The sequence below is a fragment of the Lepisma saccharinum genome, chromosome 26 (genome assembly GCF_977018435.1).
Source record: "Lepisma saccharinum chromosome 26, izLepSacc3.1, whole genome shotgun sequence".
Lineage (NCBI taxonomy): Eukaryota > Metazoa > Arthropoda > Insecta > Zygentoma > Lepismatidae > Lepisma > Lepisma saccharinum.
The window spans coordinates 1,906,490-1,922,996 of NC_139254.1; the positions used below are offsets into that span (position 1 = coordinate 1,906,490).

General features: G+C 44.4%; 1 protein-coding gene across 2 annotated transcripts; it reads left to right on the top strand.

Moving 5' to 3' along the window:
• Positions 1-585: 585 nt before the first annotated feature.
• On the top strand, positions 586-16,153 carry LOC145979321 (uncharacterized). Of its 2 annotated transcripts, none has more exons than XR_014440774.1 (2): positions 586-680; positions 15,829-16,153. XR_014440774.1 is itself a non-coding variant. In XM_083112170.1 (2 exons), the coding sequence occupies exon 2, from the start codon at positions 2,821-2,823 to the stop codon at positions 6,586-6,588; it is 3,768 nt and encodes a 1,255-aa protein (XP_082968296.1). In that variant the 5' UTR covers positions 592-680; positions 2,754-2,820; the 3' UTR covers positions 6,589-7,368. The 2 variants fall into 2 exon arrangements, 1 of the variants encoding a protein (XP_082968296.1); XM_083112170.1 differs by lacking the exon at positions 15,829-16,153 and adding an exon at positions 2,754-7,368 and having other exon boundaries at positions 592-680.
• Positions 16,154-16,507: the final 354 nt, after the last annotated feature.

Sequence of the window (16,507 nt, forward strand, 5' to 3'; positions counted from 1 at the left end):
GCCCAACCCAAAAAGGTTCTAACGGCTGCGACTCTAGATAGTCGCACCTCTGTAGGGTTTCACGTGTTTTTTTTTTTTGTATGGTAGTGGTGGTGTCGGCAATAGTGGGTGGGTTAATTGTTGTCGTAATATTTTGGTTATTTGGCAAAATACTGCTAGTAACTAGAGGAGTTAGCGTGGGAACGTGAGGCGGCGGCATCTAATTATCTCCTTTGCCATTATCCCCACCGGAAGGTCTACTCCACCCAGTTGCGGCCAGTTTTTTTTGTTTCGCTGCTGGGCACGCCAGTGACGCAGAAAGCTCCAAAGGCGCAGCGATCCAAATCATGATGAGCGTGGGAACGTGAGGCGATAATATCTGATTGTCTTCGTCGCCATTATTCCCACCGAGGTCACCCGCACAAAAAAACTGGTCGCAACTGGGTGGAGTAGACCTTCCGGTGATATTGTGTTGGTTTCGCTCGCTGGGCACGCCAGAAGCACTCGGGTATTAATCAATCAACGTCTGGTGAATCGGGGGGGGGGGGGGTGATACATGCCAAGGCTTTTGCCTGCTTTTTTGCTATTCTTCGCACATCAGTTGCAGTCGAGTATTGCTACTGGGTAGTCGCATAAAAGTGTACGCTATACCAAGTGTAAATATCAAGTGTAATAGAAGCCGAATTAGTTTGGTCTGTCAGGTGAGTACCATATCAGCATAAGTTATACGCACACAAGTTGCTTGACTAGCTATAAAACTAAAATTTACGCAGTAAGGCTAATCGAAACTGGGTCTACAGTGGGATCCGAACCACTTCCACTGGGTATCGAACTTGGAGTTTACAATTATACAAGTGTACAGGGGAAATTTTATTTTTTTTTGAATTTGTTGATACTCTCGATTGGATTTTGTTGTTTTAAGTCTATTTTATGCATAGTAAGGCTAATCGAAACTGAGCCTACAGCGAGATCCGAACCACCTCTGCAGGATATCGAACTTTGAGTTTAAAATTATACATGTGTACAGGAGAAACTCTATTTTTTGAATTTGTTGATACTCTGGATTGGATTTTGTTGTTTTTTAAATCTATTTTATGCACAGTAAGGCTAATCGGGACTGGACCTACAGTTTCAAGAACTACTTGTGCGGGTATCGAAGCCGAGATTACAAGGCTATTGCAGTGCTATCGCAGAGGCTGGTGGAAGTACTGATTGATTTGATGTTTTAAGTCTATTTTATGCACAGTAAGGCTAATCGGGACTGGACCTACAGTTTTAAGAACTACTTGTGCGGGTATCGAAGCCGAGATTTTTTGATTATAATGCTATCGCTGCGCCATCGCAAAGGCTAGTAGAAGTACATAGTTATTCGAATCTTATTTATTTAGACTTACAGTCTAAAAAAATATCATGGTATTATTATTTCTGCAATTATTTGCAATCTTGGCCAGAGAGAGGAGAAGAGGAAAAAAAAATAATATTTTTGTTTCAATATCGAACCTATATTTTAAATTTATACATGTGTGTATGCGTGCAGGGAGTATTTTTTTTTGATCGGGTGGGTTGTAAGGTGAGTGAACATGTAGGAAAAATACTGGTATATTAATTGATTGATTGATTGATTTAGTTTATTTTATTTTGCGTTTTGTGCCTCTTGGCTAATTTGCGAAGATGGGGGTGAATGATGAAATTGATGAATGGATATTTACAAACAACCAAACCCAAACGGGATTCGAACCCGGGACCCTTGGCATCGCAGCACGATGTCCTAACCACTCGGCCACAGGGTCGGACAAGTACTGGTATATGCATAGACCAAAGTTACATGGTTCTAGGCCCCATAGGAGCCGAGAAAATCAATGTCTTGGAAAATGTCTTAAGACAAATATCTTAATCTTTAAGAAAGTCGACTTCCGGTCTGTCAAGATGTTACTTCCGGTCTGTCAAGAAAATTTTCTTAAGACAAAAATCTTAAGATGTTTTCCAAGACATTGATTTTCTCGGCTCCTAATTGAGCTAGGATGATGATTTTAGGTTTGTTGGATAGGATTCGACGAGAACTATTCGACTGGCAAATAAAATCAATTCCACCCCCTCAAGTTTCGGAAATACAGACAATTTTTTTATTTTTTGAGAAACTTGATTTGCTGGCTTAGTTTTTACCCTATTTCGAAAATTTTAATAGTATTCGATACAAAATTAGAAGTACTCTACAACCTAATGGAGGGATGATGACTAGTGCCTGCTGTTTTTGAGTTATTTTGGATTAAAATTTCAAGATGTAATTTCTAAGATGTTTTGTAATTTATAAACTATGGGTTGTAGGAAAACGATTCTTGCTCTATCTGCTATTGCCCGACAAATACTATAAACACAAATAAATTTTTAAAAAAAATAAAGATCGAAAATAATTTTGTTTTCTGAAAATAAAAAATATGTGTATGGAAAAAAATACGATTGTGTAATTTTTTTATGATGTATGTTTGCATATAAAAATAAGTATACCTGAAAGTTTTAGAATTTCAAAATAACTATATATATATTTGCTATTATATCAGCCAAAACAAAAAAAATATATATAAACAAGTATATTTTCATAGTTTCACACCTCTACTAGATTGGTGGAAAAATATACTAGTGGGCAATAAAATCTGAAGAAAATTCGTGTCTAGCGAAAGTAAGCTAAATAAAATTACACATACATACAATATTTATTGTGTTTTTTCCATCTACAATCATATTTTTCTTATATATTTTTTTATATTTTTTTATAGAGTTGATTAAAACACATATTTGAGGAAGACAACGCTTCCCATATATAAATAAACATACCCCGAAAAAATGCCCTCTATGAAAAGTTGCCCTGTGTGCAAAAAAACTATATTAAGCAAAAATTTTGCAAGACATTGTCGCACCTGCGTGCCAGACAAGCATTTGGCTGCCACTGAACTGTGTTCCGGATGCAATAAACATATTACGATTGCGTATGCCAAGAAACATAAGCTTACTTGTCTAAGCAAAAATACATCTGGGGCACAGCCTTCGACCTCCACCAAGAGAGAGGCAGAAGCAGCCACCATCAATGCACCACTCGCCAAACGTGTCAAGCATGTGGCGAAAGCGAACCAGTCTGCTTTCCAGCATTTGTTAGAAGACTTTCCTTTTACTTCGGAGGACTCATGCGACGTGCGTAGCTTTTTGGAGAACGTGCAAGCCCAAATTATTTCCATTCTCGGCGATGCGCTTGCAACGCACTCTACCAAATTCTACGCATCGCTTTGTTGCTGGTACAAGAAGCCGTCTGACGAAATTTACAGCTTCTGCCACAACACCAAGGCGAAGACGCTACATCTGGCGGATGTCGAAAACCTAGAGGTCATCTACAACAAGTTTGCCGAGGAGCTGGTGGCAAAGCAGGAGGAACATCAAGCCAAGGGCTCGGGGGGTTCGCTGTGTGGTGAGCCTCACGAACTGCGCGTCAAACTTTGCAAGTTTGTGCCTCTCTCCGCCTCCAGCTACGTTCGCTTACCAGAAGCGATTGAGGATAAAAAGGCTGTCCTGAACATTCAAAACAGTGACGCCAAGTGCTTTCTCTGGTCGGTGCTTGCAGCATTACACCCTGTCGACCGGAAAAACCATCCACACCGAGTTAACCACTACCTACCCTACGAGCCAGAGCTGGAAGATGCGATGGCTGGGATCGACTACCCGGTGGCGCTTTCGGACATTCGCAAGTTTGAGGCCCGTACACACAACCCTCGGTTGGCCATCAACGTTTATGGCCTCACCGAAAACAAAAATGTGGTGTACCCCATCCGGGTGAGCGACATAGACAACAATGATGCTCGAGAAATCCATCTCCTACTCATCAAGAACGAGACCCATCACCACTACACTCTTATTCGCTCCCTCTCTAGACTTGTGTCGAGTCAAAAAAGCAAGCATCATGGTAGCATAGAAGTTTGTCGAAAGTGTCTGATCACTTTTGACAACCAACAACAAAAACACCAGAGCTTACAAGAAGAAAACATCGCTGCCGAGAAGCTTGCTAACCACAAGCTCTACTGCAATGCCAACGAACCTGGGTTGGCAGACTTGCCCAAACCTGGTGCCGTGGAGCGTTTCCACATGCACGGTGCCATGGTAGAGCACCCCGCTATCATTATCGCGGATTTCGAAGCCTTCCTCAAACCCCTGTCCACTTGCGACCCCGATCCTGAAGTTTCTTCCACCACCCCTTACCAACTCCACGATGCATCCAGTTTCGCTTACGTTGTGGTGCGACGAGATCAACACATCGCCCCCGAGCCCTATGTGTATCGCGGTCCCGACGCAGCCAAACACTTCCTCGAGAGGATGGTTGTGGAAGCCAACGAGATAGGGAAGGTGCTGTTGACCCCCAAGTCTATGCTCCCACTGTCCCCCGATGATCAACGTAGACACGACGAGGCCATCACTTGCCCTGTCTGCGTCGAGGAGTACACCGCCAACAACCGTAAAGTCCGTCACCACGATCACTTTAGCGGTAGGTACGTTGGTTCTTGGTGCAACGATTGCAACCGCTTGGCCCGGGACCCGCGCTTCATCCCTGTGTTTTTTCACAACGGCTCGGGGTACGACTTTCACCACCTGATCAAGCATCTTGGGTACGACGACATGCGAATCAACGTCCTGGCACAAAACGAGGAGCGTTACATCAGTGTGAGCAAACTAGTGTCGATCCTGGGAGCAGACTCTACCGTCGAGCTTCGCTTCCTCGACTCCCTGAGGTTCCTCCCGGCCAGCCTCGATGCCCTTGCAGGGAAGCTGAGCAACGAGCAAATGCTTATTACCTCTGCGAATTTTCCAAACTTGGACGCCGGTCTCTTCAGGCGTAAGGGGGTCTACCCCTACGAATACATCACCGACTCTACCAAGTTTGCGGAGACGTCGCTACCTCCCCAGGCGAAGTTCTACAGTCAGCTAAGAGGCTCGAACATCACCGACGAAGAATATCACCACGCCCAGTCCATGTGGCGCGAGCTAGGTTGTCGAACTCTCGGAGACTACCACGACGCCTACCTCAGACTTGATGTGACGCTCCTCGCCGACGTGTTCCAGACGTTCCGGGCGACTGCAATGAACATCTACCACCTGGATCCCGCCTACTTCTATAGTCTCCCCGGACTGGCGTGGTCAGCCATGTTTCTGGTGACGAAAATCAAGCTGGAGCTTCTTTCGGATGTGGACATGATGCTGTTTGTGGAACGCGCCGTGCGGGGTGGAATGGTCCAGGTGTCGCAACGGCACGCGCACGCCAACAACCATCACATGGCTACTAGCTACGACTCCACCCAACCGTCGAGCTACATCATGCACACGGATGTGAATAACTTGTACGGGCACTCCATGATGCAGCCACTCCCTTTTAGAGGGTTCGAGTGGGCTGATCCTTCCAACTTCAACATTAAAGGTTTTGACGATTCGGAACATGGGTTCTTCGCCGAGGTGGACCTTGAGTTCTCCAAGAACGTGCAGGATTTGTTCTGCGATCTCCCCCCTGCACCCGAGTTCAAGTGTCCGCCCGATTCCAACCAGAAGAAGCTCGTCATGGATTTTGAATCCAAGAAGAATTACGTCCTGCACTACAAGAATCTCCGGTGGTTGATGCAGCAAGGGGTCACAGTCCACGCAGTTCACCGTATCCTCAAGTTCGAGCATTCTCCGTGGTTGCGTCCATATATTGAAGTTAACACTGAACACCGCACCGCAGCCACGTCCGAGCTTGATAAGGATTTCTTCAAGCTCATGAATAATGCGGTGTTTGGCAAGACCATGGAGAATGTACGGAATCGCGTGGACATAAAATTGGTGACGAGGAAAGAGCGATGTCGTCAGCTTGTCGCGAGTCCATTGTTCAAGTCTCGAACAATCTATAACGAGCAGCTGGCTCTGATTCACATGAGGCAAGGTGTGGTGAAACTCACCAAGCCCATCTACGTTGGAGCCACGGTTCTGGATCTGAGCAAGCTCCACATGTTCGAGACATATTACGACATATTACGTCCACACTACGGCCACAACATCTCGCTTCTCTATACGGACACAGACAGCTTGGTGTACCACGTTCACACAGCCGACGCATACGGGGATATAGCCACAGTTCCATCTTTGGTTAACCTCTTTGACACGTCAGGCTATCCCCAACCGAACCAGAGCGGTATCCTGGCCCGCAACAAGAAGGTGCCTGGCAAACTCAAAGATGAGAAGGACGGAGATGTGATTCTCGAGTTTGCAGGTCTTCGCGCCAAGGCCTATACCATCAAAGCCGAGGGTAGCGTTACCAAGAAGGCCAAGGGTGTCGGCAGACAGGTGGTTCGGGAGCATCTCACATTCGAGGACTTCGTGGATTGCCTCAAGACCAGGTCGTCGGTTCTAAGAGCAGAACAGCGCATCCAGAGCGTCGACCATGTGTTGACCACCAACAAAGTGAGGAAGATTGCCCTGGATCCCAACGACGACAAGAGGTGTGTTCTCCAATGTGGAATCCACACACTGCCGTGGGGACACTATCGCTTAGCAGAAAGCAAAACCTGCAACATATGCCCATCTTCAACAGAAGATTCATAAAACAAAAACAAAAAAAAACAAAAAAAATCATTTTGTTAGTTATTACAAAAAAAAAAACACTGACTGTCATTACAAAAAAAACTTTGACCGTATTTTAAATAACCAGCATAATATGAATCTCTTTGGTTTCCGAAAACAAACCAACATGGAGACTGTACATCGCGCGACGACAGATCATGAATTTCTACCTTCCATGTTAACTAAACTCAACGGTCTACTGATTGTTCACCTTAACAGCATTTGGACGAAATTGGATGACGATGTGGGCAAGATGTTTTACGTCTTCAACAACAATTTACATTTTTACAAAATTCCGATCGATGGAAAACTTCAAATCACCGTGAATCCGGAAAACATAGGCGAAATCAAAATATCTACCGGCAAGAACATTTTTCGAATCAAGCACGACAAGATGCTTTCTAACATTACGTACGATGTTTCCGCAGGAGATTACCTGTACGTCGAACTCCTAGGAGATTACGACAAACTTATTCCTCTCTTCGTTGAATTACGAATCGTCTATCCTATTATAAATAACCGTTAACCAAAATGCCTAACGATATTTTCGGCAACACTAAGCGTGTAGACCACGCAGAAGAGATTCTTATGTTGGACGTCCGAATTAAAAAGTTGAGGAGCGATTTGATCGCTTTGCAGGAGACCTTAAACAAAAGTTTAGAGTCGGAGATCGCTACGCTCCAAACGCAATGTCTCGACCCTATTCTGAAAATCGATTCCGAACTGAAAACGCTCATAAAAAATTATGTCGACGTACCTTCTTACGACAACGTTCAAAATATACAGTTGAGCGTGGATAAGCTTCAAAATGATTTGGCCAAATTGCAGCAATTTCAATCGAAAAATGAAGATTTGGAAAAATTGAAACTCGAAATCGAAGAACGAACTTCGACAATCGAAAAGAATTTCTCTGAACTTCAAACCGTCGTGAAGGATATTGATGTAGAACGCTTGCATGTTGTTGTTTCCAAATTACAAGAAGAATTCGCCGGCACGTTGGAAGAAATTAAATCCAAGTTACAGACTTTGGAAGATACCATGACGAACCTACCATCGTCAGACGAACTGCAAGTCATCAGCAAAAGCGTCGCGAACATAAAAATTCAATTGGAGGCTTATCAAGATTTCGAACACATTCAAACCACCATCGCTACGCTTCAGGCGTCTCTGGAGTTGATCAACGAAGAAATTAAAAATATTCACACTGAAGCCAGTGCGTTGACGAGCATACAAGACACGTTAAGCACGGTTCAGCAGAAGATCGAATATTTAGAAAATTTGAACGTCGAAACGAATCTTGCTCATTTTCATCACGTACTGGACAACATACAGGGTGACTTGGAATCGTTACGGACGAGCGTACCTTCGAGCGAAGATTTGGAAAAATTGAAATCGGCGGTGACGGCACTATCCGATTCGAGCGACATCAAAAGTTCATTGAGCGATCTCGAGAGTAGGGTGGCCAATCTCCCCACCTCAAAAGAATTACACGCTTTGAAAAGGAGCATATCGCGTATGCTGAAACGACTAGAAACGGAAACGGCGAACGTGGAACAGATTCGAGACGAACTTACTTCGCTGGTGTCGACGCTGCCCACTTCGCAGAGCGTCGCCGACCTTCACACGCAGTTTACCGAGATGCGAAGCATCGTGAACGATCTTACCGAGAAAAGTTCGAAATTGAATCAAGTCGAAAACCTTCAGAGTATTGTCGTCAACATCAGAGATCAAGTTGGAGTGCTGGAATCCACGCAGGAATCGACGCTGACCTCTTTCGGTGCCAAATTACAAGAACTCAGCGAAAACTTCAAGCAGTTGAACGTGGAAGTGAAAATCAAACCGTCATTTTCTACAGTAACGGATACCATCGTCGAACATTTGTTGCCCGTACAAAATACACTAGGACAGCTTCACAGCAACCTCGTTAGCGTCGATACTAAATTTGCTAAACTGCATTCTCTGCAAGCCATCGAAATCAACAGCGTACCCAATCAACAGAGAATCTCCACGTTCGTCGAAGGTAACAAACTGTACATGTTACATCCTTATCATCCGTACTACAAGTTTCTCCTCGATGGCACAATTCAGATAAACGAATTTTCGTACTGGTCTCACGGCAGAAAAGCTAGCGTTCCCACCATGACCTTGATATCGAATCGTGGTGTCCAGAAAGCAGGAAACATTCCTCTGGCACGTTGGAACGAAACGCGCAACATATATGAAATACACGAAGACGAAGATCTTACCGTTTTTGACGTGAGTGCCGGCGATAAGCTGATCATTCAAAACACGAGCGAAGTGCCACCCTCTTTGAATCCCATCACGCTGGTGCTTCTCTTCAAACGTAATCTCTAAAAAATGTCTAGGCAAGCCATCGTCGAAGAATTGCATAAACCTGCACGTCGCAACTACGAACGTTTAGCTGTGGTAACCAAGGGAATCGATGACCTCTGGCAAAGTGACCTCGTGGAGATGAGTAGCGGCAATCTAAAAAATGTGCATAAATTGAACAAGGGCAACAAGTACCTCCTCACCGTCATAGACACGTTTTCGAAATTTGCATGGGCTCTACCTTTGAAAGCCAAAACGGGGACATGCGTCACGGAAGCATTCAAGACAATTTTTCGCGAAAGCGGCAGACGGCCACGGTTTTTGCAAACAGACAAGGGGAAGGAATTTTACAATGCCGTATTCCAAAAGTTTATTCAAAAACAGGACATTCGACATTATTCAACCTTCAGTCACATCAAAGCCAGCATCGTGGAAAGATTTAATCGAACCTTGAAAACACACATGTGGAAACGATTCACGCTTCGAGGAAATTACAAATGGGTCGACATACTGCCGGAACTCGTCGACACCTATAATGATGCGGTACACAGAACGATAGGCATGAAGCCAGCTGATGTTACGAAATCCGACGAGCAGCGTTTAATTTCTACAGTTTACTGTCCAAAGTACACTCCCACGACTACCAAGAAATCAAAATTCAAAATTGGAGACCAGGTGAGGATCAGCAAATTCAAACGCACCTTCGAGAAGGGATTCACAAAAAATTGGAGCACGGAACTTTTTACGGTGGTTCGAGTTTTACCCGGAAACCGACACACGTATATAATAAAAGATAGTAGCGGTGAGATTTTGAAAGGAAGATTTTACGAAGAGGAACTCTCTAAAACAAAACATCCCGACACGTACCTCATCGAGAAAGTATTGCGTAGGAAAGGCGACAAACTGTTTGTCAAATGGCTGGGGCTTCCGGAAAAGAGTTGGATCGACGCGAACAAAGTGATTCTATGAGTGCGTGGAATGTCGTGAAACGTCTACCTGATTCGGAAAGTCAAACGAGAAAAAAGAACGGCGAGTTGCTTCCCGACAGCATCCGTTGTCTAATCGTAGGCCCTTCAGGGTGTGGGAAAACAACACTGCTCGTGGACAATTTTCTCCTCGCACCGAATTGGTTAGATTGGAAGAACAGGCACCTCTACGTATTTTCGAAAAGTCTCGAACAAGCGAAATACCAGCAACTGATAAAACTGTACGATGGTCTGGACATTGCAACGTTCGCTTCGGAAATAAAACCACTCGACGATTGTCGTGAAAATTCAATTGTTGTGTTCGACGATGTCATCCTGGAAAATCAAAATGAAATTCGCAATTTTTTCACGCAAGGTCGTCACAAAGGAATAGATTGCTTCTTCCTAGCTCAAACGTTTTCCAAAATTCCAAAACAGTTAGTACGTGACAACGCTAATTTCATATGTTTGTTTCGTCAAGATCACACCAACCTGAAGCACGCGTACGATGACTACGTAGGCGGAGACATGAACTACAATCAATTTTCGGAACGCTGCTGCTCCCACTGTTGGAACAGTGACGATTTCGGATTCGCGACGATCGACATGACGAGAAAACCTAACGAGGGAAAATACAGAAACAAAATCAACGACTTTCTAAACGTTGCAACGTTGTGAGAAACGATGAGTATAAATAACGCTATGACGAAACGAAAAATCGAAGACGAAAATCTCAAGTTGCGAAACTACCTCGCGAAACGCTTCAAAGGTTGGAAATCCGAGAATCGCGGATTCTACGAAGAGAAGAAACGTCAAGATCAACCTGTGATCGACGCCATCAGCGATCTAGGTAAAGAAATTAAAGGCGTCACGGAACAAAATAAAAATTTGATCAACGAACTCGTACCACTTGCAGCTAAAAGTTACACCGTACCCACGCCTATTTCGAGCATTCCTTCGACGCCGTTCGAACTAAGGGACGTACCGGCACGACGTCGAGCCATAGGTAGCACGCCGTCGTCTTTGGATAAGATTGAGTTAGGACCTTTGGCACGAGACTACCTGAGCACGGGAAAATTCGACAAGGATGAAGTGTTCGGATTGTATCCGAGCATGGAGAGCAACGAAGGCGGCGGTGTGGTTTGGAAGATTGGAAAATCGAAAGTTACCTTCGAAGGCAACGACATTAAAGTTAATTTAGGCGAGAAGGATAGTTGGAACAGGTATCCGGGTACGGTGGGACTGTGGGAACTCGTTGCCAAAAAGCAGCCGAAAGATTACACCGACGAAGATTACCAGAGTTACAAGGAAATTTTGATCATGACGGATGCCTTATACCAAAACAACGACGCCTCGCAGAATAGGGTCAAATCCAGCAGCGGCGAGAAGTACAGAAATCTCATCAAGCCGATATGGAACCAGGTGAAAACAGGCAGCGGCGTCAAACTCTACAACACCCTGCCCAAAGAATTCGTTTGGGTGGACGACGTGCGCAAGCTCATAGACAGGTTGTTGGTTATTGCAGGAGAGGAGACTGCAGGCAATCGTAATTTCTACAACGAGAAGGTAGGAATTGTGGACATGATCAGCACAAAACTTTCCAACTTCATCGTGAACGACGACAAGGGCATAGGTTACCTCATTAAAATTATCAACACGCTGCCTCCGAGATTCTGGAACATGGCCGAAGGAAAGGGACTCGTGAACGACATCATCAACAAGTTACCTTTCGAGATGCATTTACCCGGCTACCAGTACTGCGGACCAGGTACCAAACTCGAGAAAAGATTGAAGAGAGGAGACAGGGGTGTGAATCCGTTGGACGCCGCATGCAAAGATCACGACATCGCTTACAACACCACTCGCACCGAACTGGATGCACGTCACGAAGCAGACAGAAAGTTAGAGCACGCAGCTTTCGAAAGATTCGTCAGCAGAGACGCTTCGCTGGGAGAAAGAGTTGCAGCACTGGGCACCACCATCGCCATGAACACAAAACAAAAACTTGGGTGGGGTATATAAATAACATACAGTAAAAAAAAAAAAAAACACATCATGTCTGGTATAACCGTCTTGCCACACGAACTGTTGTGTAAAATTTTTAAACACGCAGTAAACGGAGATGTTAATAAACTTTTAATCATAGCGAGATCAACGCCGGAATTTCGCATCCCTTGTGAAATGGCTGTTAAGGATTATCTTCGGGAGATCAGTGGCATGAGGTGCGGTGATCTCGACACTCTTCTTTCGGCTGCAGGGGAAAAATTAAACGAGAGGATGGACGAACTGCACGAGGCGAGGCAGGGAAGAAGACAATACACGGATGATTGGCGTAGATCTAAACAAGAGACGGAAGATATTATCACGCACATCATCGTGTTTTCCGAAGCACGAACTTTTTTCCTCTGTCGAAAACTTGATATATAAATAACACACACACTGAAAATTTCTCTTCAATATGACGACTGAAAAAATGAGTGACTTTCAAGCATTAAAACAAATGCTAAATTTGTCAGTAGAGTATGTAAAAATTCAGGAATTAGAAGTGGACAAACCTTACACGATAACTTCCGGTTCAATTGTTTCTACCCAGTATGGTCCCAAGGCGCGTTTGTTGCTCAACGCACAATACAGTCTATTTTTACCAGATCGATACGCTAACATGTTATCCGACGAGAAGCTAGCTATTTTAATCGAGAACAAAACTCAAATCGTGTACAAGGGTACAAAGGAACTTCTTGGTAAGAAAACAAAGCACGTAATAGAATTTGTGTAACGGCTCTGCGCGGAGTATATTCTTGAAAAAAAAAATTACACGGAACAAAAAAATCTCAGAACATTTATATATAAATAACATACCGAAAAAAATTACACAAAACAAAAAAAATCTCAAAACATATATATAAATAACATACCGTGAAGATAACATATAGAGCATCAACATGAAGCCCAAAGGTGTCGTGTACCAGATACCATACTCCAATCTGAAAAATCTAGGTACCCTCGATGGTTTACTCACCAAAAAACAACGCGAGAAGAAACGTTCTTGCTTGATGAAAGGACACGGAATGAAATTACTTCTCAGCACACCTCAATTGAGACGCTTGCAGCGTTCGCGGAAACAGCAAAAAATCGGAGGTTTCATATTCAGCATCCCAGCCATCCTGGCAGCATTGGGGGCTGTTGGAAGTTTGGCCGGCGGAAGTGCCGCCATCGCGAAAACCGTCATCGACTCGAAGAAGAACAAAGCCGAGTTGGAAGAACAGAAACGTCACAACCTGGCTATGGAGAAGAAGGGGAAAGGTATAACCAAAAAACAAAAAAGCAACCTCGATGCTTTGAAGAAATATAAAAAAAAGAAGAAGCCCTGTCCAACTTCGATATTGAATCTCTGATCGAACTGTTGGGAATAAAAAACTTCAGGGGTGTTTTCATGTCCGATTCTCTACCCTCTGCTGTGAAGAAAAAGGAGTATGGCGTGGTCAACCTGGACAGTTACAAAAATCCTGGTACACATTGGATATGCTACCTCAAAATTGACGATAACAATGCATTTGTTTTCGATTCGTTCGGTGGCACACCACCTGCCAGGTTGGTGAAGTATCTCAGTGTTGCCAACCTCTACTACAATGACAAACGCATCCAGGGTTTCACCGATGTTAACTGCGGCCACCTATGCCTTTCTGTTCTCGCATACATGTCTAAAATAAATAACCCGTCGGTGGAACATTTTCAGAAAGCATTGTGGAATCTTAAATACGATGGGCGTGTTCCATCTCACGAGCGAATCTTCAATCTTGAAACTCACGCTGCACGACGACATCGTCTATCCTAAATCCGTGGCTCTGCGTGCATTCTACAGCATGTACCTCATACCTAACGTCACGCAGCACAACAACAAAATTAGCGTCGGAAGCGAGCACATTGTCGTCACGCCAGGTCAATACAATCTTTCCACTTTGCAAGCTCAGTTACCCAAAGGCACGTACCTTTCTCAAAATTCGGTCACGCACAGAGTGGAAATCGTATCGGCAACGGAGACCGTGGACCTGGGCACCATAGGAGAACTTCTAGGTTTCGAGAACAACACCAAACTCGAAGCTGGCATCAAGCATACGGCAGTCAATATTCCTAAATTTCTAGCCATAGAAACTCTGAACGTTCACTGCAACGTGGCGGAAGGCATGATCACGAAATCCTCGGACGGGGAGCTGCTGGGAAGTCACAAGCAGACAGGAATCATAGCTACGTTCAAACCCAGTTCCGAATTCATGGAACCGATCATCTACACACCCTCTTCGCCGATCTATTTTCCAGTATGCCGCAACCGCATAGACGACATAGAGTTGGTGGTGACAAACGAGAAAGGAGACGTGGTGGATTTCGCAGGTGCCACTACGACGGCCATCGTGGAGATCAACGTATAATAAATAACACACATAGTGAAAATGGAGCAAATCGAAAGTTACGAATTGCAATCTTTCCCTCCCAACCGTCGCACGTTCGCCAATCTCAACGAAGCAAACAGGGAGATCGAATACGACGTGGACGTAGGCGATGGGTTCGTTCATCCTCACAGAGCGGACCTCTACCTTCAATTCGACGTGGTGAAGAAGGAAAACGGAGATGCGTTTCCGCCCAATGCAAATTTGATACTCGTGGACAACTTCGTGCCTCACCTGTTCTCGCAGGTGGAGGTGAGGAAACACAACACCGTCATAGACAGAATAGATTATCCAGGCATCACGTCGACGGCAGTGGGAACATTGAAATTATCCAAAACAGACGCAGCATACTACCAGGCGGGAGGATTCGAAGCGGGGACCAAAATATCGACTAAAAGTCACACGGTGCTTTTTCCCATGCGTCTGCTGCCGGGATTCTTCTCGGACTACAAGGAGATCATGTGGAAGGGAGGATTGCGCGTCACGTTTCGAAGAGCGGCCAACGACAACGACGCACTGATGCGATACACCAACTTGAACGCCGACGGCACGCCGATAGCCAACACATTACCTGAAGCGGCCAAGTGCGTCATCCGGAGCATGGAATTGAGAATGCCGATCGTAGAATATGAAACAAATTACGCCTTCAAGTACAAAGCGGAGATCTTGAAGAGTCCGCAGGTACCGATTCACTTTCACGGTTACCAGTGCGTGCAGAAGATGGCGTCGGGAAGTCACATGGAATTCGACGTGACGACGCAGTTCAACAACATACAGTTCGACATGCCAGATTTCGTCGTCGTGCTCTTTCAGACCGGGCGCGATAACAACCAGGAAAAAAATTCCAGCATGTTCGACGACTGCAAGATCAAGAATGTTTATCTGAAGAATGGCAGAAACGAAGTGTTCCCGCGCGAGAATTACAACCTCGACATGACCAAAGACGATTACCTCAAACTTTACGAAGCTTACACCTCTTTCAAACGCGTGACCGAGGGAAGCATGGACATGTACTACACGCCCAGCGAATTCAAAACCCGCAGACCCATGTTCGTCATCAATACCACGAAGAGGAAGCAGGTGGTGGTCAACGATCGAACCAACATCAAGGTCGTCTGCGAGTTCCACGACGCGCTGCCCGAGGACACCGTATGCAGCGTTATCCTGATTGCAGAGAAGTCCTTCGTCCACGACGTGAAGAACGAGAGGGTCACAGAGCAGTTTTAACAAGTTTTTTACATTTTTTTCTTGCACAATAAGAAATTTTTGTACTAGCACAATCAGTTTCAATGGCACAATACGAAAATTTCACTAGTTCAGATCAGTTACAAATGTCTATTTCATTAGTTATCAGTTACAATATCTTTTTTGCACTATAGCACGAAAGACAATCAGAAAATTTGCACAAAAAAAATTTGTTGTTGTTTTTTTTTTTTTTTACACGAGAAAATTAACAATAAAATTCTTTTTTATCGTTTCAGATGCTGTCGAAACATCAAAAACACATACACACACACTAGAAAAAAAGCATGCAACTTTATTTGTAACACACACACATACATTATCCATCTTCATCAAAAAAATATTATAATAAACATAATTATTTTTATCTATATCTCACAATAAAACTCTATATCCAAAAATATTACAACATCAAAATAACACTAGAGTCGTTAGTACACGTTGCATGCATTACGGAGGTCCTCTGTAGGGTTTCATGGAAGTTTGGGGGGAAAAAAAAAAAAACACGTGAAACCCTACAGAGGTGCGACTATCTAGAGTCGCAGCCGTTAGAACCTTTTTGGGTTGGGCACCACGCACCCTGGCGGGGTTAGGGGCCAGGAATCCTAAAAAACAACAATTATTTATTTGTTTGTTTGCGTCACAATACAGGTGCGCGCATATGCATGTGCAGCACATCGTTCCCGCGATAAGATTTTTACAAAAATCCCGATATACATTGACGCCCAGAACTTGGAAATAAGGCATATTCGCTCACCACTGTTGCCAGCTTAGTCTCCCTCTTTATCTTACGGCAACATTGACGTCTCTAGTTTTTTTTTAATTGCAGGTAGGTTGCCAACACACTCTAGTTAATAATGCTACATATTATACACGCACACACGCACTGTGTTGCCATCTCTCTTTTACGGCAGTATA